This window comes from Lepisosteus platostomus, chromosome 4, assembly GCF_059453375.1.
Source record: "Lepisosteus platostomus isolate fLepPlt1 chromosome 4, fLepPlt1.hap1, whole genome shotgun sequence".
Lineage (NCBI taxonomy): Eukaryota > Metazoa > Chordata > Actinopteri > Semionotiformes > Lepisosteidae > Lepisosteus > Lepisosteus platostomus.
Window position 1 is genome coordinate 15,598,598 of NC_142614.1, and position 22,743 is coordinate 15,621,340.

The 22,743-nt window shown below is 39.0% G+C and overlaps 1 protein-coding gene across 6 annotated transcripts in view; it reads left to right on the top strand.

The window, feature by feature from the left end:
* Positions 1-20,675, top strand: part of nipbla (NIPBL cohesin loading factor a) — an 85,729-nt gene extending 65,054 nt beyond the window's left edge. For all 6 annotated transcript variants that reach the window (XM_088628705.1, XM_088628704.1, XM_088628706.1 and 3 more), the window contains 33 exons: positions 54-157; positions 416-502; positions 732-961; positions 1,504-1,657; positions 1,982-2,062; positions 2,177-2,277; positions 3,582-3,717; positions 4,050-4,132; positions 4,511-4,643; positions 5,149-5,292; positions 6,449-6,535; positions 6,985-7,205; positions 7,502-7,604; positions 7,974-8,072; positions 8,254-8,400; positions 9,336-9,470; positions 9,574-9,672; positions 10,672-10,725; positions 11,712-11,820; positions 11,979-12,115; positions 12,631-12,771; positions 12,882-12,975; positions 13,440-13,594; positions 13,842-13,932; positions 14,073-14,246; positions 14,728-14,918; positions 16,234-16,341; positions 17,324-17,524; positions 17,975-18,121; positions 18,331-18,626; positions 18,723-18,897; positions 19,017-19,199; positions 19,682-20,675. In XM_088628705.1, the coding sequence (XP_088484831.1) occupies positions 54-157; positions 416-502; positions 732-961; positions 1,504-1,657; positions 1,982-2,062; positions 2,177-2,277; positions 3,582-3,717; positions 4,050-4,132; positions 4,511-4,643; positions 5,149-5,292; positions 6,449-6,535; positions 6,985-7,205; positions 7,502-7,604; positions 7,974-8,072; positions 8,254-8,400; positions 9,336-9,470; positions 9,574-9,672; positions 10,672-10,725; positions 11,712-11,820; positions 11,979-12,115; positions 12,631-12,771; positions 12,882-12,975; positions 13,440-13,594; positions 13,842-13,932; positions 14,073-14,246; positions 14,728-14,918; positions 16,234-16,341; positions 17,324-17,524; positions 17,975-18,121; positions 18,331-18,626; positions 18,723-18,897; positions 19,017-19,199; positions 19,682-20,047 (4,766 nt within the window). In that variant the 3' untranslated portion in view covers positions 20,048-20,675. The remainder of the gene's footprint in view (positions 1-53; positions 158-415; positions 503-731; positions 962-1,503; positions 1,658-1,981; positions 2,063-2,176; positions 2,278-3,581; positions 3,718-4,049; positions 4,133-4,510; positions 4,644-5,148; positions 5,293-6,448; positions 6,536-6,984; positions 7,206-7,501; positions 7,605-7,973; positions 8,073-8,253; positions 8,401-9,335; positions 9,471-9,573; positions 9,673-10,671; positions 10,726-11,711; positions 11,821-11,978; positions 12,116-12,630; positions 12,772-12,881; positions 12,976-13,439; positions 13,595-13,841; positions 13,933-14,072; positions 14,247-14,727; positions 14,919-16,233; positions 16,342-17,323; positions 17,525-17,974; positions 18,122-18,330; positions 18,627-18,722; positions 18,898-19,016; positions 19,200-19,681) is intronic.
* The last annotated feature ends 2,068 nt before the right edge of the window (positions 20,676-22,743 follow it).

Consider the following 22,743-nt stretch of genomic DNA (forward strand, 5'->3'; position numbering starts at 1 on the left):
GTTGATAAGCTTGGAAGTTGAAACGTACATTTATGTTAACTTTTTTCTTTTAGCGGATGATGATGAAATTCCACAAGAGTTACTGTTGGGAAAGCATCAGCTTAGTGAACTAGGAAGTGAATCTGCTAAAATTAAAGCCATGGGAATTACAAGCAGGGTATGTAAGGTTTTATTCTGATAGTAAAGGTTTTATGCATTGTCGTGGTGAAAATTGTCATAAAACTGTAAAAGATGTACTCTAATTGAGAACCTCATGACCTTTATTTGCTTTTTAGTGTTTTTCTTTTATTTCATATTTGGAATGTGTAAAAGATGGAGACATTCATTATTAATCACAGCTTATTGTCCTATATGGTGATTTTTTTTAAAGGAAATGAATGTACAATTGATTATGGGGTAAAATTTTGTTTTGCAGATTCCAGCAGATAAACTGGTGAAGGTTTTGAATATTTTGGAAAAGAATATACAGGATGGTTCAAAACTTTCGACACTCATTAACCATGTAAGTTTTCATTTTTTTGTTACTAGTTACATTAGCATTGTGACTTTCAGGATTGTGCTTCCCAGGTTTATTTCTGTCTCATAAAAACTCATTGCATCTGCGTTAGAAGAGAGGCTCTTGTAAGTGTAGAAAGCCAACCTCCTAGGCAGTAGGAATTCATCTTGTGACCTCATCATACTGGAGACCTCCTCATTTGTAACCTTTCTAATGTTCTTGTGTCTGTTCTTAGGATAATGACACTGAGGATGAGGAGAGACTTTGGCGGGATCTCATCATGGAGAGAGTGACAAAATCCGCTGATGCTTGTCTCACTGCCCTCAACATTATGACTTCCAGCCATATGCCCAAAGCGGTGTATATTGAAGACGTGATAGAGAGGGTCCTACAGTACACTAAATTTCACTTGCAGAACACACTATACCCTCAGTATGATCCTGTCTACAGGGTGGATCCACATGGAGGGAAGTATTGTTTTTTACCTTAACATTGGAGTTTTCAAAAATGCAGCAGTTCATAATGCACATTTTAATGCCCCTTTAATGTAGGCTTGTGTCACCTTTTCTTTTTTAAGGTCAGGATTTTGTTGATGTAGATGTGTTATATAGATTAAACAAATTAAAGCCATGCTTACAAGAAGATAATTCATTAGACCCTAACAACAGTTATTTTACTTACTTGTAAAGCATTGTAATGTGATCAATAGCTGATAAGACATGGTGACAAGTTTACAATGCCTAGAACTCTCACAAAGCCTTTTGTTGAGGTAGGGCTGCTGTTGTTCCCTAGTGTTTCTTGAGTATTTTCATTAAAGTACCAGGTCTGAAAGCCCACTCCAGAAGATCACAGTGGCAAGACTATCCTTTCCTGATTCCTTCCTGCTAATCTGCTTCCCCAGTGCAAGTCTATTGTGGATACTATCCAAGATAATTAATTAAGCTGACTGCTAACCAGATGCATGTATGGTTCATTTCCATAATTAAAATTAATTTTCTTTGTACAACAGGTGGGGTTTTGAGTTCCAAGGCTAAGCGTGCAAAATGCTCCACCCACAAGCAGCGAGTGATCGTGATGCTCTATAACAAAATCTGTGATATTGTCAGCAACATGTCTGAGCTGCTAGAGATACAGCTGCTCACAGACACTACCATTCTGCAGGTATGTGCCAAATCGGCAGCCCCCTTGTCATCTGAGCATCCCCGAGATTGTCTTCAACAGACCAGAATGATTCATATTCTAGTGATTAGACCAAGTAATTAAATACTGAAGCGATACATTTTTTAGACTACGCTGTAGTTTTGTTTACGTTCATGTTTCACAAGTATTGCATGTTTATAGAAAAGACAGGTATGTATGATATCAAAGATTAAATACACTGTACCAAGTTTATGAAGATCATTCTGCTCCTTTCCAAGTTTTACTATATATTTATTACTATCTATAACATGGTGCTGTTCTTGCTTTATTTTCTTCCTTTTGTAGGTTTCGTCAATGGGCATTACACCCTTTTTTGTGGAAAATGTCAGCGAGCTGCAGCTGTGTGCCATCAAGTTAGTGACTGCTGTAAGTACGGTGACACTTCAAAAACTATTAAATTTAGGTGCTTATGCATGGAAAACGTGAAAGTAAATATTGCTAATATTTTATTTTTAATTCCTTTAAATTCTGTTTTATCAGGTGTTTTCAAGATATGAAAAGCACAGACAGCTGATACTGGAGGAGATCTTTACATCCCTAGCCAGACTGCCAACGAGTAAGCGAAGCTTGAGGAACTTCAGGTATTACAGTCGGAACTGATAAATATTTTCGACTTATATGATTTTGCAGCTATGAAACACTGTCGCTTTTTATTCTATAATTGTGATATGAAGAAATTTGGTAGCCATTAGGTTCAGGCTGATCACTGGTCAAAATCTTAGACAAAGTTTCCTTGGTTTCTGTTGAAGGTATCAGAACTGTTGCCTTAGCTTTTACAAATGGAACTATTTGACGACAAGGTGTGAGACTGTTGCATTTTGCCTAATAAGTGTTTTCAATGGGAAACAAATGAAGTATTCAATAGGAGCTATCAGGTCTTTTAGAGGTGTTAATTGCAAAATTAGAGCAATTCTTTACGCTGAATAAATTAGCATAATCAAAGAGTCAATATAGCGTAAAAAAGCCACTGTGACAGTCAAGAGTAAAAAGAGAAACAAAGTAAACTAAATACCGTCACTGCAGAAACTGAGACCTTCTCTGAGGCCTTTGGGATTGTCTGGACTTTATTTTTGGAATCTTCAGCCATTTTATTTTTGTGAACGGCCCTGACTCTCAGTGGACATTCTGAAGTTGCTTTACTTCATAATTCCTACTATTTCCTTCATAACTGCAGCTTGTAATTGCAGCAGTTGTCCGTTCACACAGTGCAGCTGAAGCTCTACAAACGTTTGGCCTGAAAATTACTCCTTAAAAGATTACAGTTTGTAACCCAAAGAGCAGTCCTGCCATCTCTGCATAGTACATTATTTTACCAGTGAATATGTAACTATTTAGCCAGATGCATGAGAAGTCTGGCCAAATCCTGCTCTGTGGTTGTAGGATTTCATGCACTTCAAGTAGGTGGATTACCACGTTAGGGACCAATATTTCTCACCTACAGGTGCTTCATCGTTTTAAGACATATTATTTTCATGCAACTTGAACTGTTACCAATCTCAGTATTTCTTGTGGCACCTAGTGAAATAAGTGCCTTGCAATTTAAGACACAATGTTTTGGAATGCTTTCAGGAATGCATAAAAAAAACTGAACTGAAATACATGCCTTTTATTTTTTAAAGTGATGTATGTGTATAATAACAAGCACACGAGAACAGTTACTAAGGAGAAGGGGCCATTCAGCCCATGTAGTAGTTTATAGAGCTAGTAGTAGAGAATCTCATCCAGCTCTATATTGGAAGACGTTCTTCACTCTCACAACTCCTATGTTAGGAGAAGAAACATACTCTACTTGGTCAAACATTGCAGGATAGAGACTTCACTTCAGAAGGCCTTTAACATTTCTTTCCTGTTGCAGCATGCTAATTGTGTTAATGTGTTTGATCAGGCTGAACAGCAGTGACATGGATGGAGAGCCCATGTACATACAGATGGTGACTGCTCTGGTCCTGCAGCTCATTCAGTGTGTTGTGCATTTGCCATCGGAGAAGGATTCTAACACTGAAGATGAATATGACAAAAAGGTAAACCTTAACATGCGGTAGGGAAAAAGTTCTCTTAATTCAATGTCATGTTTTGTAGAGTGCTCTTCACAACATGTTACACAGAGCACTTTGAGTTATTCACACAGATACAGGGATATGCAACACAATAAGTCAAAAAGAAATTGGTATGAATGGGTGTAAAGTAGTTTAGTGTGTCATAGAGTTATACTGTTTGGATAAATCTCATGCTTTCATTGAGAAGTTTACTCAGTCATAGGATTCAATAACGGTTTTGGTGTTCATTTAATAAGTAACATTGTTTTATTCACAAATTGTTGATGCGCTGTTCATTTTCATTTGCTATGTCACAGGTGGATCAAGATGTTCTGATAACAAATTCTTATGAAACCGCAATGAGAACAGCTCAGAACTTCCTCTCTGTTTTTCTCAAAAAGTAAGCTTTGGTATTCTTTATTTGAGAGGTATCATTTGGGAAATGTAGATACTTTGCATGACTTGAACTGTTGACTGTTTTGTAATACATGAATGATATCCAATGCATGCTTTTATGTTTTATATTGTATACTTGGCATTTTCCTCCAGCCTCCTTCACACCATCTTAAGCTAATAATGAAGATATTAATCGAATGCTAGATGTTGAAGAATTCATAATAACTATTACTAAAACAGAAGCATTTTTTAAAAGCCATATTCAGATTTAGAGTGCACTGTAGTTTTGGATACCTGTCGGTTGTATAGAGACATGAGTCAGTGGAACAAATCAGTATATAAGCTGAACGAAGTGTGGCAATACTCTGTTTTTAATTCACAGGTGTGGCAGTAAGCAGGGTGAGGAGGATTACCGGCCGCTGTTTGAGAATTTTGTGCAAGATCTCCTGTCCACTGTTAACAAGCCAGAATGGCCTGCTGCGGAGCTCCTGCTCAGTCTCCTGGGCAGGTTGCTGGTAAGTCAGGCGGAGGAGTCTACAGGAGCTTACACACGCAGCTTCCTTTCATTTCCAGCACTAATGCTTTAGTATTCTTGCACTGAAGTGGAGTTGGTTTGTAAAGCAGGGGTTTTTGTATTGTACGGTTTTGCAATATTTTTATCAGTCCAGTGTCCTTTGAACAGGGTCACTGAATTCTTGAACATCAATGACAGTGCTTCCTGTTATTTCTTGCAAGTATCAGAATGACAATACATCTGTGATATAGGAGGAGAAACGGGGATGGAATAATCCAAATTAATCCAAAATGTCTTTCTGAAGTTTAGTAAGTTGTAAATCTGCTTTTGGGGAAAAAATATGCATAGGATATGCTGCCCTAGGCAAATTACTTCCTCTTGAATCTCATTGGTTGAATGCAATAGTTTAGAGACTTAGAGTGGAACTGCCTTATCCTGTTAACTGTTATGATGACTCCTTTGTCTTAAGAGATCTAACCCCCCCCCACCGTTCCTGTGTTATCCAGGTACATCAGTTCAGTAACAAGCAGACAGAGATGGCACTGAGGGTGGCTTCCCTTGATTATCTTGGGACTGTTGCTGCAAGGCTCAGGAAAGATGCAGTGACGAGCAAAATGGATCAGAGTTCGATAGATCGCATTCTGAAACGGGTAAGTTAGCAAGAGTGTATTCCCAGATTCCATGCCTTTTGGATTTATCACAAGTCACTATTAGACCCAGGAGCTTCAGTGACTGTTCTTTTTCCTGTTTTTTTTAGTGTTCAGAATCAAAGTGTATGATTCATGGTTTCAAACAATATAAAAAGAAGAAGCAGCGTTACTGCTTTTTTACAGATGTTAGAAGCTAGGTAATGCCGGGCCTGTTCAGTACCGGGGTGGGAGACCTGTAGGGAAATCCAAGCTGCGATTGGTGTTTATGAACCAGGAGGTGCTTTCCTTCACATCAGACATTAGACTGAGGTCCTCACTCATTGTTTAAAGATGATGTCATTAAAGATCTCATGTTACTGTTTGTAAAATTAGGGCCTTGTGTCCTGGCTAAATGCCATAGTATTGGTAAAGTAGTTTCTTACTTTTCCACTTAATCTTATGTTGTGTGGCTTTAGACACATAATGCTTGCCACATGATCTCCAAGGTGGGTGGTAATGAAGTGTCTTCTCCTATATGTAGAGTTCTTTGGGGTCTTTTGGGATGAAAAGCATTATAGTTTTATATTACCAAGCACGCCGATATACAGAATACGAAAATGACATTTACGTTTCTTTCATCACATCATCAATTCTTTTAATCAGTCAACTAAAACAGAGAGCACATTCTCAGTTAAAATGTTAACCTAGCCAAGAAAGTTCACACACTGCAGCAAGACAAATATAGTTACTCTGCGCAAACTATAGACTAAATAAAATACATCTGGAGAAAATGAAAATGCAAACCAGACATAAAATGAATAATGATCAGCATATCTAAAAGCTTCAGCTGTTCCAGTGTACAATTGAAGTGCTGAAGCGAAACCACATGAGTGAAAATGTTCCAGCTGTTTGTAACAGCAAGTTCAAAGAGAAATCCCATGATACTGTTGGAATATTTAGATTATATTTTGTCACATACCTTGAAGTTTATGATGGCAACCAGCAATAAATAAAATTTGTAAATCCTTCAGGTGTGTATGACACTGGACACATGTATCTGCAGCTCCTCTGTGGCACACCATACACTTATCAACATGTTACAAACTATACTGATGCTGCTGTAGGTATGGACCCTTCAATCCTATAACTTTTCCTTCAAACCTTCATTCTAATGCAGTCTTCGGGTAATGATGATATCCAGCAGCTTCAGAAGACATTACTGGATTACCTGGATGAAAACGCTGAGACTGACCCATCGTTGGTTGTAAGTAAATTGACATGTTATTGTGTCTGACAATGTAAATGTTGAACTTGATTGCTTTCAGTTTACTTCTTTTTAGGAACATGAAGGGTAACATTTCGTCACCAAACACGACAATACCAAAGCTGAGTTCTAGTTATGTCTTTAGTGCATTGAATCTGAAGACACAGCGATACGTGGACAATAAAACAGATGAAAGTGCTGAAGAATAATAGCTCCAGAAGGTTTATAAGCTAAATGTCGTCAGGGATTTTGGTAGTTTACGATCATAATCACCTCCTGTAACAAAACATTTTACTTAAAATTCTTTTAAAGATAGTCTTGCTACAGTAATGTATGCCATTGGTGTGATTTTGACAGCTTGTGTTTCTATAGCCCTAAGCTTTGAATGTGTGGTAACAACTTACAGTCCACAAACAGATGAAGTTGCATGTTGTCCTGGTCTTCCACAGTTTGCGCGGAAGTTCTACATTGCTCAGTGGTTCCGGGACACTACAACAGAGACAGAAAAGGCCATGAAGACGCAGAACCAGAAGGATGAGGATTCATCAGAGGGGACGCACCATGCAAAAGACATAGAGACGACGGGAGAGATCATGCAGAAAGCAGAGGCTCGGAAGAAGTTCCTTCGTTCAATCATTAAAACTACACCATTGCAATTTAGCACATTAAAGTAAGCTTTGGTTTTTAAGTTGTTCCGTACTGCTCTTATAGACATAATTCTAGTAAAATGTTTCAGAGCTTTTGGTTAGGTGCTTTTCTTCACAAGACTACGCTCAAGTTTGCTTTTCTCAAAGGAAAAAAAATTCTGTGGATTAGTTCGTATTTCAAGGTAGTTGATATAACGTGCGTTATATTCTTAAATCATTTTTTGTAGATTTCCTATATCAGAAAACCTGCTTCACATTTACAATACATTTTAGGAGAAGTGTTTAAATATGCAAGGTTCTTACATTGATTTCTCCACAGAATGAACTCTGATACTGTGGACTATGAGGATTCCTGCCTGATTGTCCGATATTTGGCCTCCATGAGGCCGTTTGCACAGAGCTTCGATATTTATTTAACACAGGTGAGCACAGACTTGCATAGACCACTTAGGAGAAGCAGCTTTAGTGTTGTATGATATGGTGAAGGGATACAATCTTTGCAAATTGTGCAATTAATGTGTGAATAATGTGTGTGACGTGACAGTTCCTTTGCTTGAGCTCAGAATTTCCTCTTTGGCGCTATGTTGATGGTTTCAGAAAAAAACACAGGGTTTTGAAATCCGTAGGGCTATCAATAAGAAAAGTAACAAGCTGCAAACTAGGGACTATGGGCATTGTGGTGCTGCAGTTCAAAGTGTGATCAGCAAAGTTATCACCTAATAAAAATATATTTTCAGGATTTACCTTGAGGTGTTCTTCTGAACTATAAAGAAATATTGCTTTCTTTATAGATTCTGCGGGTTCTTGGAGAGAGCGCAATTGCTGTCCGGACGAAAGCCATGAAATGTCTCTCAGAGGTAGTAGCTGTGGATCCAAGCATTCTGGCCAGGGTATGTTCCTGAGTATTTATTGCAGAACCTCTATCAGTGAAGTGGAGCATCTGTTTCCCGCAGCAGATGGGATTGTGAAGTTTCCTTTTGTCTTCCATGGGGTGTAGCAGTGGCCGGTGTTTGTTATACTCATTGGCGACGCGAGCATTGATGTCTTGGGTTTGTGTTTTTGTCTCTGCAGCTGGACATGCAGCGTGGTGTTCATGGACGGTTGATGGATAACTCCACCAGTGTGAGAGAGGCAGCAGTGGAGTTACTAGGACGCTTCGTTTTGAGTCGGCCACAGCTTACTGAGCAGTATTATGATATGCTAATAGAGAGAATTCTGGTATGTCCTGTTCACATTTATATTGACAGTGTCGATGGGAGAGAAGTTCACCAAAATGTTGAAAATCTTAAGATTTTTGTTAGCAGCAGTGATCAATAATGGTGGAGGTGTTCTTAATCTTGTGCTTCACATTCAGATTTCCATAGCTAGGGCGACATCAGTAATAAATGACTTGCTTAGCAAAGGTTGTAATTGGCTTTGTATCCAATTTGGTTGAACATGTTCCTAAATTAGCCTTCTATCTACGATTGACAAAAGCATAGATTTTCAGTTTTAAGGATGTTTTTTTAAGATGGGTAGCAATACAAAACTGAGCAACACATACCTTGTAAATGTCTCAGATCCATTTAATGAAAATTTGTGATTCCTTTTACAGCAACAAAAAACATGTAGGATTTAAAGCCCCATTTTCTTTTGCATCAATCAAATGTTCTTGCTTCTGATGCATTAAATATGTTGTAATTTAAAATGAGAACAGTATCAGAATTAGGATGGACAATCCAAAAATTTCAAATGCAAAGTTCACAGTCTGTATTAAAGTTCATTTTAGGTAATGTTCATTGTACTACATTGCCACCTAGAGTTCATACATTGAATTTCATGTAATCTTTAGTTGATTCAAGAAACTTGTTAGGCTTTGTTTTTTTATTTAAGAGATAGAACTTGACTTTATTTGTAACCTTTATATATACATATTTTTTAGTCATACCTGATAGTGTCCTAATTACGAACCATGTAAAAATAGTTGTCGATGAAGGGTTGTCTTTAGTAATGTTTTAGATTTGTCACCTGTCATCAAATAATTAGTTTTAATATTTTTGAAAAGTTTGGTAACTTCTCTTAATGTCTTTTAAGTTAGCATTCAGTACTTAAAACATTGCAAACAAATTACAAAATTTCAATCATGTCACGATATTTTACGTTTTCTTCTACAGGACACTGGTATCAGTGTGAGGAAAAGGGTAATTAAGATCCTCCGAGATATCTGTCTTGAACAGCCGACATTCAATAAAATTACAGAGATGTGTGTGAAAATGATTCGCAGAGTCAATGATGAAGAAGGCATTAAGGTACGTCAGTGGTCAGGCACAAGCCAGTGACCATATTCAGCAGCTTGATGTACTTGATGCAGAACGTCTGCATTGTTGAAATATGTGTACTTTCCTTTTACAGAAACTAGTGAATGAAACATTCCAGAAGCTCTGGTTCACTCCCACTCCCAATCATGATAAAGAAGCGATGACCAGGAAAATACTCAATATCACTGATGTGGTAGGTTTCCCATGTTTCAGAAATTGATTTTCTATTAGTCATCCACATCTTCCCTTAAGGGTAACAATCAGTTAGAAGCTTAGTACTCATCTGTTGTAATATTCAGAGGTAAGAGTCCTTCTGTTCCTATGTGCACCTTCACCTAATCAATTATCTGAAGGCTTTTGAACTCAGTAGGAGAAGAAAATGTAAGAAATGTTACAAAGGAGAGTTGTTTCGGGCCCATTAAACTCATTTGGTTGCTAGCACGTAAATTGATCAGAGGATCTCCTATAGCTGGGTCATGAAAGAAACAAGCATTTCAGCTTTGACAGCATGATTGAGCAGCTTGATTCAGACTCTCGCAACCCCTTTTTAACAGTGCCTCCAGCTCTGTGTCCCCTGGTTCATGTTTGACTGTAAATCCTAAAAAAGTCTTTTGGGTTGTCATTGTCAGTTCCTTTTATTTTGAATACTTGAATGAGGTCTCAAAGTAGTCTCCTCTGTTCAAGATTAAAAGATTCATTTTTTAGGTCTTTCAATGTAGGATATTCCTTTGAGCCTGAGTTTGTACTTGTTGCTGTTATCTTGTAGAATATTTGAAATGATCATGTATGATATATACAAGATTCTGAATATTAAGGTTATGCTTATGTCCATTATTTACCTCTAAGAGCAAATGAGGTCATAGAATGAAAATGGTTTAAGAATTTGTTTTCCAGTTCTACTTAGTCTATGAATAAAACTGACATGGTGAGTTTTTGTTCTACAAGTTACCTTCCAAAAACTAAAATGTTAATTTCTATTTCCAATCTGTAATAGCAAAAGTTATTATGTGCAATAGTTGTGTGATGGGTTCTCTATGATGCAAAGTGAAACCTGTACTATTAATATGATGCCTGCTCTATGACGCAGGATCAGTGTGTGCTAACTCATGTGATGCACTCTCCAAAGTGAAAAGTGCATGTAAATAAACTGATGTAACAAGATTTATCATTTTCCAAAACATGTTCTTCACAGGTTGCTGCCTGCAGAGATACTGGTTATGACTGGTTCGAGCAGCTTCTTCAGAATGTGAGTGTTAGTTATTTTAGGGTTCAGTGCTTGAACAGCATATGAATGATTTCTTTGGACTCTTTTTATTTAGAAAATCTAAGAGTTGTGGTCCTTCCCGTTCTGTTCTGAGTTTTTTTGTAGGAATCTTAAAAGTCTACTGTCATTTTCTGATGGTTAACCTAAGGAGAGATTATTAAAAAAGTAAAATCGCTGAGTAATACCTTAAGACATCTAATAAACTCTGCTCTTAATCTGTCCTTATACTAGTTGTTCCTTGCATTTCTGTTTTACTAATGGGAAACTGGACGTTCCCAATGTTTGCTGTTCTTTCCTTGGAACTGTGAAATTAAAACTGGACTTATCTTTCCTTTTATCTTTCCTTTAACTTTTATCTACAGTTAATTTTAGCTGGTGCCAGAATCACAAAATTAGCTGGTGTACAAAATCAGTATTCCTACCTGTTCGGTTCTTTTGACTTTACTGCATTAGTGTTAAGTTTAAGGGAAACTGCAGTAAGAATTTATCTTACCAATTATTAAATCTCTGTAACAAAATTAATTGAGAGTATGGCCAAATTTAAATAAAATTCTAATTAAGCAGAAAATCATTAACTTTATGAAAGTGCTGTATAGTTGCCATTATGACAAATGGCCCTGGTTTCACCACAGGCGAAAGCAAGAGTTCACGCAAATTGCAATGTGACGCAGCCCTTCCTGCTCACTAGTCATTGTAATGCGACGTGTGAGCAAATAAGAGGTTTGAAATACCCTCATCAATGCCAATTCTAACCCTGAAATATATATCCCTGAAGCCCTGAAATGAAATATCTTTAAGTGCTCTGAGGTGTCTTGTGTCAGTCAATTCGTTGTTTATGTAATTTTTTGTGAGTGTATTTTGAAATCCGTTTTTTATGTCAGAACCTTTTATGTAAGTTGAATAATCTTAAATGCAGAACCCTTTAGGTAATTTGTAGCTTGGTTAAAGTGAATTTGTTCTTTTTGTAGTTGTTGAAATCTGAAGAGGATGCCTCTTACAAGCCAGCAAAGAAGGCATGTGTACAGCTTGTTGACAATCTAGTAGAGCATATCCTCAAGTATGAGGAATCTCTAGCAGGTTTGTACTTTATTGAATAACTTTTTTCAAACTGCTGTCCACTTTTGTCGATTGGGTGTCTGCACAGAGCATTAAGTGTGAATGGGTTTGTGTTATATTAATAATTTGTTTTTTCACCAGTAACTTATTCTTATTCATCTTTTCTTCTTGCCACTTAGATTCGGAAAATAAAAGTGTAAACTCCAACCGCCTGGTGGCATGCATTACTACTCTGTACCTGTTCAGCAAGATTCGGGCGCAGCTGATGGTGAAACACGCGATGACCATGCAGCCGTACCTCACCACCAAGTGCAACGTAAGGGCACTATAGTCGTCTCAAAACAGCGTCGGCACAAAAGCTAGCAAATTAGGAAGGAGGAAACCAGTGTTTTTAGAATAAGAAAGATTTCAACAAGAAGAGTCTCTTCATGGAAGTAATCTTTTAATCATGTCAACTAAATACAGTACCTCACACTTGGGCAGTTGTTCAGCACAATTCAGAAGCTTGTCTCCCAAAAGATGCAGTACATTCGTTGCATACTGTTTCCCAGTAGATTGTGCTTCTGGCAGTCTTTTGCATCCTTTGCAGAGACCACTAGTTCTAGTGTTTTTGAGGGAATGTACACAACAGGATTGGATATCACAAACCAGGATTTTGTATTGCTGTTGCATATCTATAAATATGGCCCTATGTTATTTTAATTTTAGTAGATGTAGTTGTTAAAACATTTCATTTATGGTGAGTCTTTTACCTTTAAGATAATAGTTTGTAGCACAAATTGTTTTTGAGTGAGTGGAGCCCCTTTCCATTCCTTTGTGTTTGTCTTTCAGACCCAGAGTGACTTCATGGTCATCTGCAACGTAGCCAAGATCCTGGAGCTGGTCGTGCCTCTGATGGAGCACCCTAGTGAGACTTTCCTCGCCACCATCGAGGAGGACCTCATGAAGCTCATCATTAAATATGGCATGACTGTAAGTCAAACAGCCCTTCTGAACAGAACGTTGGCTGGATTTGAACTGAAGTTGCGGCTTTCCTTGTGAAGATTTCTTTGCTCTCAAACTACCCTTCTTTTTTTTTCAAGGTGGTACAGCACTGTGTGAGCTGCCTGGGGGCTGTGGTCAATAAAGTCACACACAACTACAAGTTTGTTTGGGCGTGTTTCAACAGGTATTATGGTGAGTATAAGGAATATTAAAAGACCTTTACCCAGCTGGTCATATAAAGCACATCCCTTTTTATTTTACGTAGCCATCATTGTCAGTACCTTCTTCTGTCCAGCTGGTGGCTTTTACCTAGGTCTCTAGGAATCCTGAAATTTAAAATAATGCATTTATAATTTATATTTTTAAACTTTGTAAATGGCTTTCAGGGTATGTGCAAGGCTGTTTTTACTTTCGTGCACACGCTGAAAGCTCTTTTTGCCTGCTGTTCTTGAAGGAATATTTAATGGGAATGCAAAAGAACATTCTAAGCATGAATCTCAGGAGTGGCACCGAGCTCAGTAGGAGGATACTCATCAACTGGTGAAATAATGGGGGTATACACACTGCTTTGAATGAATGAGGTTTTCTTATGTATCATGGTCATAACTACTGCCATGCAGAAAGTGTTGATAGGGTATCTGATTTGCTTTGTGCAGGTGCAATAACCAAGTTAAAGACGCAGCATCAAGAGGATCCAAACAGCACTGTTCTCACTGCCAATAAACCTGCACTACTTCGTTCACTCTTCACTGTTGGTGCACTGTGTCGACATTTTAACTTTGACCAGGAGGAGTTCAAAGGCAGCAACAAGGTAGTTTGAAATGCCTTTTCAGTTCAGCAGATGTTTAACACTTTTTCACATGACAGACATGGAAGCATCCTGTTAAAAAACAAATTTGTTTTGCAGAATTAGTCAGCAAATGGAGATGTTTATCTTTAAGAATGTTGTTTTTTAATTTTGCCAAATTTGACTGTAACTGCCTCATTCTTGCAAAGATTTTGAAACATTAAATATTTCTTTACTAAGGCAGTTGTTCACAGTGTTTATTTCTATTTAGGTTGTCATAAAAGACAAGGTACTGGAGCTGCTGCTATATTTCACCAGACATGAAGATGAAGAGGTGCAGACAAAAGCCATCATTGGTTTAGGTAAGAGCAGACGTGGAATACCGAGACTCGATCAGATTGATTCATTTCAATTGCTTTGTTTTCTTCAGCTGTGCAGAATGAAAGAGCTGTTGTTTTTTCTTTGAAAGTGACAGGAGAGACACTGTGCATTTCTTTTGCAGGGTTTTTGTTTATTCAGCACCCAAGCTTGATGTTTGAGCAGGATGTCAAGAACCTGTACAATGGTATCCTCTCAGACAAGAACTGCTCCGTTAATCTGAAGATCCAGGTCCTGAAGAACCTGCAGACTTACCTGCAGGAAGAGGACACCCGCATGCAGGAGGCTGACCGGGAGTGTGAGTTACACTGAGCCTTGGGATACAGCTGTCTGAACTAGGGCCCTGGCGTTTTACACAAAGTGCACACAGCAGTCATTCACAGAGTGGGCATAGTGAATGGTTACCCAGGTTTTGAAGGAGTGCTGCTTTATGCTGGAGCTATTTGCCAGCCTGCATGGACGCAGGATTGCAGAAGCACCTCCCATGTGGTGCTGTGTGACAGCCTGTGTGAGGGAGCCTTCGGAGGTCCACACATTATCAGTGGGGCTTTGCAGAACAGGGATAGACGCACATTATCAGCAGCACTGGTTCCAGAAAAATACTAACACTACTTGTAACTCAAGCTTGTCGTTATGTGTTGCCTATGGGTGTTGAAATTCGCTCTGAACACATAACCATGACATAACTGGGTGTATAGGCTGCAGTTTTCAAAGTATATCATGACATCAACGACTTAACGTGAAAGCTTAACATTTTGTCCTTAATTTTTGTCTTCCAGGGAAAAAATTGTCGAAACAGGAGGACTTAAAAGAAATGGGTGATATATCTTCAGGCATGAGCAGTTCAATAATGCAGCTCTACCTCAAACAGGTTCTTGAGGCGTTCTTCCACACGCAATCCAACGTTCGCCATTTTGCTCTAAATGTAATTGCCCTTACACTAAACCAAGGTCTCATTCACCCAGTCCAGGTAAGCATTGTCAAGGAAACAACTTTTAGAGCTGGTAGTGGAGTACTGGAGGTAATGCCAACAGGCCATTTGTGTGCTCCATTACTTCTCAAGCCTTCTTTTCACAAATGGATGTTTATTTATAATACTGATTCTGCCTAATTAGTTATGTGCTTTGTTACATTTTAATGAGGAACCTCTTGTTCCATTTTTGTAAATGTATTTTAATTACACTGAGATTATAGCAAGTGACTGAGGACTAAATTAGAATAATTAAAAGTAATATTCTCAAGCGAATCTAATCAGGCAATCAGAAAAGTAAGAATTGCATAATGCTGTAAATATGCTTTTGACTCTTTAAAGACTATAACTAGGGTCATAATTTAATTGATGTAAAAATGAAATAATTGCATCTGCTGTGGACAAAGTGAGAAAAAATACATAAAAGTGGTTATACTTTAAATATACTTTATATCCATTGCAGCAATTTACCAAATCCAGTGGTATTATTTCTTAAATTAAATTAAAATACTAAGAAATGAGATGGAATAAAACATAAGCATGAATTTGTAGAACCCAAAGTATTATGCCATAATTATACTTTCAATCAAAACACAACGTTTGCATATGTCTTTTAGTAGAAGAAAAGGCATCTGCATTTAGGGAATAAAAACATCCCTTGAAAGTCAAATGTACAGATTCCCCACTGTTTTTTTCTGCACTTCAGAATGCCTCTATGAATTCAAAAGTGACTTTTCAGAGTTTTCAGCGCTACAGTTGAACAGCAGTAAACTGATGTTTTCCTTTTTGATCAGCCTCTGCTTCCCATAGTTTGTAGAGTTTAACTAAAGTTTTTTTCTAGAGATTGTATTTTTCAAAAGATTGATCTTCTAACTGGATGTTACACAAAAAAGGTATCAGGTAAGAGATTGGGGTATACCCGTAGTTGGGAGATGCAGATTTGAAACTTACTGCTCCAGCTGCACCACCAGGCTGCACCACCAATCCCAACAGCTGATAGTACCTGCCAGGAAGTAACTGAGAATCTGTAACACACTGAGGTAGCAGTTCTGTTTTGTAATGCATTCCCAATACAGGGCTAGAAATCGCAGTAAACGCCTGACATTGCTATTACTGCAATGTTGCAAATTAGGCAGGGTCTGAAATCTACCCTTTTTTGAGCAGGATGGGAATGAACTTGTTTTTTAGCACTCAGTTCTCAGTGTTCAGTATGAATCTTTTTACATGTAAAAGCACTTTCTGTGAAACAAGTGTAGCGACATGGATGTTAGCCCCATACTCATACAGGTCTTTTAAAATGCCTTTTCATTTTCAGTGTGTGCCATACCTGATAGCCATGGGAACAGACCCCGAGCCCAGCATGAGGAATAAAGCAGATCAGCAGCTGGTAGAGATTGATAAGAAGTACACAGGATTCATTCATGTAAGCATAACATGCCATGTCTAGACTAGTGTTTTCAACATTTAAGTCTGTTGTAAATGTTAAAGATGCATGGAAATCTAATGTTTTGGTACCATTATACATTATATTACAGTGAGTGTAAATATAAAGTTTACAATTATGTATTTGCTTTTAATTCAAACTGTTCAATTCACAAACAACCGAAACCCAGCACAAGAAGATATAGGGTATGATTGGATATACCAATAACCAGTCGATACAAATTTGAAACTTACTGTTCCAGCTACTTGTATAAAAGCCCCTCCTTATCAATGTTTCATTGCTCATTGTGCAAAGTGTTGGAGATAATGGTACAAATATACAGTGATACATTTCAAAAATAGATCAAAATTATAACTACAAAAATTAAGTCACAAAATTAACAGAAAAACGAATATAGTAGTAATGCTTAACACTGCACACTTGGAAAGTGAAATTCTGGTAATACTAGCTACATAACATCTAACATGTCAGTGTGAAGCCTCCGACTCCAGACCCCTGGTCATCTTTCTTCCTGCGTTTATTATACATGGCCTTGGTATCCATGACAACAGATAGCCAGGTGGCCAGTGATGAGGAAAAGATGTCAATCCTCCATGAGTCGAAAAGAATTTGATGGTTAACTTTGTTCTGCAGCATTTTTTTAACCAGAATTATATACATTAGTAATGTTGTAGTCATGTTAAAATCTGTAGCAGTTATAGAAAGTCTTAAGTTGCAGGAATCGTAATTATGTTTTCTTACAGCTTCAGTCATTAAATAGTATAAGTATGCTGTGACTCCTAGTAGAAATAAAACAAAATTGGTGTTAAACCTGTATCTCTACCCCTCTCTTGATATAACTCGGGAGGTGAAAGGCCAAGCATTTTTCAATTTTTTTCTATTATACTGCACTGTATCATGCCAAACCTCCTCCATCACCCCTTGGCTGTTGCCCTACGGAAACGGTTGATGTTTTGTGCAGATGAAGGCTGTGGCAGGGATAAAGATGTCGTACCAGGTACAGCAAGCCATCTGGGCGTCCCAGGACACGATCATCAGAGGTTTCCGACAGGACGAGCAGCACACTGCCTTGTGCTCCCACCTTTTCACCATGGTGCGAGGAAACAGGCAGCACAGAAGGGCCTTCCTCATCTCCCTGCTCAACCTCTTCGACGACAGTGCTGTAAGTCACACCTGGCCTCTGTCTTCTTTCATGCACGTGTCCAAATTCATTTCAGCACTTGGTGCTAAATTGCGTAGTTTAATTAGTCTATGGGAATAAATCCAGGAGCTTGATCTAATAAGACTTAAGTCATGGCACATGAGATCCTATAGTTATGGACATGGAATATTAACAAATGAGTGTCTATGAAATATTAGGTCGTCAGTCTATGGGTGGTAGATGATATTCAAAAGGCTGTCACCAAGCTGAAAGCCCAAAAACCATCAATCTTGCCATTATATATAAGTTATATAGCAATGCTGTCCAGTTAGGAATATTAAGAATCCCTGAGGGACCAGTCACTGGAATCAATAGATCAATGTAGCTCTCCAGTCTAAATTGCATAATGTTACCAGTGGATTTGTGTTTGGAGATGGGCTGGTTTGAGCTCTTGGTATTTTCACCTTACAGAAAACGGATGTGAATATGCTGTTGTATATAGCGGACAATCTGGCCTGCTTCCCGTACCAGACGCAGGAGGAGCCTCTTTTCATAATGCATCACATAGACATCACGCTGTCGGTATCAGGCAGCAACCTGCTCCAGTCCTTCAAGGAGGTAAGCTAGCAGGGTTCACGCATTTAATTACGGAGATATCAACAGGCCACCTACTAAACTAAGCCAATGATTGCAGTACCTTTCTGCATGAGGAAGAAGGCTCTGTGAAGCATCCTCACAGCTCTGCCACACTGCCAGACCTCTTCAGCAGGTTGTTCTGAAGAAGGCGTTCATGGCAAGAGTAAAAGGGTTTCCTGTCTCTTTCCTAGTCCCTGCGGAAAGAACCCAGGCCGAGGGAGCGGAAGTACTGCTCCGAGGAGGATGAGGATGACATCAGCGGCAGCAGTGAGGACGGAGAAGTGAGGCGGCCAAAGAAGTCGAAGCGGCACGTGAACTCGGACTCGGACTCGGATTCCGACATGGAGGCTGAGGATGTAGAAAAGGTGATGAGCAGGTTACCAGACAACCCTGCCCCTCTCATCGACTTTGCCAATGCTTCCCAAGGAATCCTTCTCCTCCTGGTCCTCAAGCAGCACCTAAAGAATCTGTATGGATTCTCCGACAGGTACAGCTCGGAACGTTTTTTGGGCGACTGTTTCTGTACTGTTGGGCAGACAAAAATGTGGTCTGTTATTTACTCTGTGTGCTCTTTCTTCAACAGTAAAATCCAGAAGTACTCCCCGACCGAGTCTGCAAAAGTGTACGACAAGGCTGTGAACAGGAAGTCATCGGTGCATTTTAACCCTCGGCAGACGATCGAGTTTCTTGCCAATGACATGGCGAATACGGAGATGACATACGAAGTCAAGAGAAAGATCGTCAAGCAGTACCTTGATGTAAGTCTTGTTGTTTTTGGATTCATTGACTTCCACGGGCTTGTTTTCACCGTGCAGCACAGATCTGCAGGCACTTGGCAGTTGGTTGAATTATCCTGGTGTGTTGCTGCTCATTGCAGTTTAAGTTACTAATGGAGCACTTGGACCCTGACGAGGAGGATGAGGAGGGGGAGGCGTCGGCCAGCGCGAATGCCCGAAATAAAGCGATCAATGCGCTGCTGGGAGGATCCAGCCCCAAGAACAACACCGCGGACACCGAGGACGACGAGAGCGATGGAGAGGAGAAGGGAGGAGCACCGGGGGTGAGTGAGGAGCAGGAGGACAAGACGTGCACCTGTTTTTGTTGACCCCTTCAAGTAGTATTGTAGTTTTCCCTGGCATTTGTGAATGGGGAAAAAATGATATGTTTTCAAAGTAGTGGTACGGTGAGAGGTTGTTATTCACGTGATCATAATTCATAGTTTTTGTGTTTGGAATTGTAAGGCTGTATATACGTTCAAATGATGTTAATTGCTGCAGTGTTAGATGAATGTCAAATTCAGGGTATATTTGATGTATTTTAAAGATGCAGCCCATAGTTCATGTGAAAGCATCCACAAATATGATTCAGATTATTAACACCTTTTTGTCCGTTACACAAAGACATGAAAAAAGCCCTCCTCCTTATGGATTGGAGCAGAAACTCACCATGTGTCTCTCTTTCCAGTAAATTGATTAATGTTCAAGTGGTTCTGGATTTATAGAAGTGACCTTGTCTTTTGTGTCCTTCCTCTTCCCCTTCTAGTCATCAAGAAAGTCCAGGCGAGGTGGAGAGTCGGCAGAAGTTGCAGGCCATTTGAACGAGACTGTGGAAGCCATGGACGTCATCGCGATCTGCTGCCCTAAGTACAAGGACCGACCACAGATTGCCAGGGTGATCCAGAAGACCAGCAGCGGCTACAGCGTTCACTGGATGGCAGGCTCTTATAGTGGTGCCTGGGCTGAGGCCAAGAAGCGAGATGGACGCAAACTGGTGCCTTGGGTAGATACTATTAAAGAGTCGGACATCATTTACAAGAAAATTGTTCTGACGAGCGCACATAAGCTGACTAATAAAGTGGTTCAGACTTTACGATCGCTGTATGCAGCTAAGGATGGGACTTCCAGCTAATGAACTTACAACTTGCAGCCAAATTCACAGGGACTGAAAAAGAAAAGACAAAAAAAAAACTTGAAAATGCAACATTCTGGCAAAAAAAATTGTGGTCTGTGAAGAGCTCACGAGAGGTGGATCCAGGACACGTTTAAATAAATACACAGAAACAGAAGGAAATGTTTGGAAAACATTTTGTGGGAGCTTCCTTCGCTGTTGTGCAGCAGAAACTTCTCATTTGATTTCTACTCCCACTGTATCATAGTTTAACAAAAAATGTTTATATCTCGAAAAAAATTCTGTTTAAAAAATAAACTTAAAAGTGAATGTTGGAAATTAGTCTGTTAATGTTCTTAATAAAGTGTTCTTGGAGTTTAACCTAGCGACGGATGGCTTTCTTTAGCTTAGCTCAGTTTCCAGGGAAGCGTTTTGTTTTTTTTCCATGCTGTAAAATGGCAGAATCTCCTGGATATAATTTATTCTGTTGAAAAAAGAAGCATGCAGTATCTGTGGCCTATCTGCAGGAGGAGTTTTTTGTAAATGTAGATTTTGATGTATTAGGTCACCCTGGTAATAAGAGAAAAGGGATCCCCAGCAAAACTGGCGGAACAAATACTGCAATAAATTTTTTTACTTCTCTTTGTTACTTGTCTGTTTCCATTTGACTTCCTTATTTTGTGAAGTGGTTGTCATCTTTGTTTACGGGCTCAGAGGCTATTATGCAAGCAGTAGGAGAAGCAGTGAAATTGCAGATCCTTCCATGACCATGAGCTGGTTTCTTTAGGTCTGATAGTCTGCTCTGTAAGGTGCTGCATGAGACAAGCTGATGTATGCATTTGCTAGTGAAATCGAAGGGAAAACGATCTTGTCGTAGGAACTGACCTCTAATAGAAACAGCTTTCGGATGTCTGGCTGTGGTGTCAAGGCCAGCAGATGAAGGCCTCGGAGACTTAATTCAGTGGCAGAGACCTGCCTTAGTTGTTTTACCAAATCCTTGCAGATACATCATCTTGATCTTTTGCTTTCTCGCTTTGTCATTTTAACTACTCTGAAAAGGTGAGGATAAGAGCTTGGAAATAAAGAAAAAATGTATTGTGTAGTAAACAGCTGTTGCCCAAAATAGAAACGGTCTCCAAGACTAAAAAATGGGTTTTACACCAGTAAAGGTTGCTTTTAAGCATTTATTTGCAAGGATGTGACACTCTTTGGTGACATCATTGCAAAAGCTTAAAAGTATTTTCAATTAAGAAAAGTGACTGTAAGCAGTACTGTACTACACTCCCTGGGATGTTCTCTCAGTTGTTCGCAATGGAACCTTTTCTCAGGTTGTTCTCTGCAAACGTTTAACTCAGTCTACTGTACAGGCACCTAAGTGTTCATGTGCTTCAGTGTCATATCCATCCAGGCTCAAAACTGCTCATAAACTACCTTACTGCAGTGCTATAATGAATACAAGATGACTTGAGCAATGAGAATTTTTGTTAGAAAGATGTTTTGGTTAGCAAATGTCTGAGAGCCTTTGTTAACCTTCAGGTACCTCATCTTGCTTTTATTTCATTTAAAAGTGAACGGCTGAATTGGTAGCATATCTTAAGTACACATTGAAAACCCAGATTTTAACTATATATATACCTTGAAGTTGTATTAACTTGGTGGCATTTTCCCCAGGATAGAGCAGTTCAATTAATGCTTTTACATTTGTATTTAATCTTTTTACAAAAGACTGTATGAAAGATCAGCACTGAGAAAATCTTTTGTTTTGTATTTGAAAGTGCTTTTATATATATATATACACACACTTTGGAATCCTCTGAACACAAATCAGGTCAATAAAAAGCGTTCCATTTACCTTGCACGTTGTATGTATTAAAACGTTATTGAGTATTTCAGAATGAAGTCGCACGTTGCAGTTGATGATAAATGCCTTTTTTTAGACTGGCTAAATTCAAGCCAAGATTGAACAGGTATGTACTTAAGGACAAGAAGCCAACTGCCACTTGGAGTGGAGAACTGCCCATGTTCATTTACAGTTGTTTGTTAGATCTCCAAGAAATACTTTGCCTTGACCAGTTTTGCAATTTGACATTATGCTGACTGCACACATTGATCCTTACTCAAAGCAGGAAAGGGTTTTCTTCTCTGTTCAAGTGCAGCTGCTGTGAACAAAGGTTTTACGCTGGGTCCCTGCAATAACAGTTGACCATCACTGTTGTGTTGTGGCTGGTAGTTTAAGCCTGAGGGAGCAAGGAGTCTCCAGCTCTGCTCCTGAGGAACCCCAAATGGACTCCTTATAGGTCACCTCTATTTAAGATGGGTAACACCTGTAAGCTAATGATGGTTCAAACAAGTAATCTGTTCATTTAAGAGAACTCTAGTCTTTGAGAGAGCTAAAGGGATCTTCTGTCATACTTCTACAAGATCTCTAACAGATTATATTTAATGGATCACAATCAAACTTTTCCATAGCTTTACAAATTGGTAGTTTAATGGTGTCCTACAAACCTTCTTGAGTGGGATTCTCCAGAGCCAGGACTTGAAACAGCTTCCCTAGCAGAAAAGTACAGTGAACTAAACTAGACCGTTTGCAATAGTGGTGACTGTGCAAGGCAAATACTTATATGGGTGCGTTGCCTCCATTTCACCCTGACAAAAACCCAGCTGCATCCTTTTAATACACACACGGGCTGGAGCAGGTTTGCAATGCTGCTTCCAGA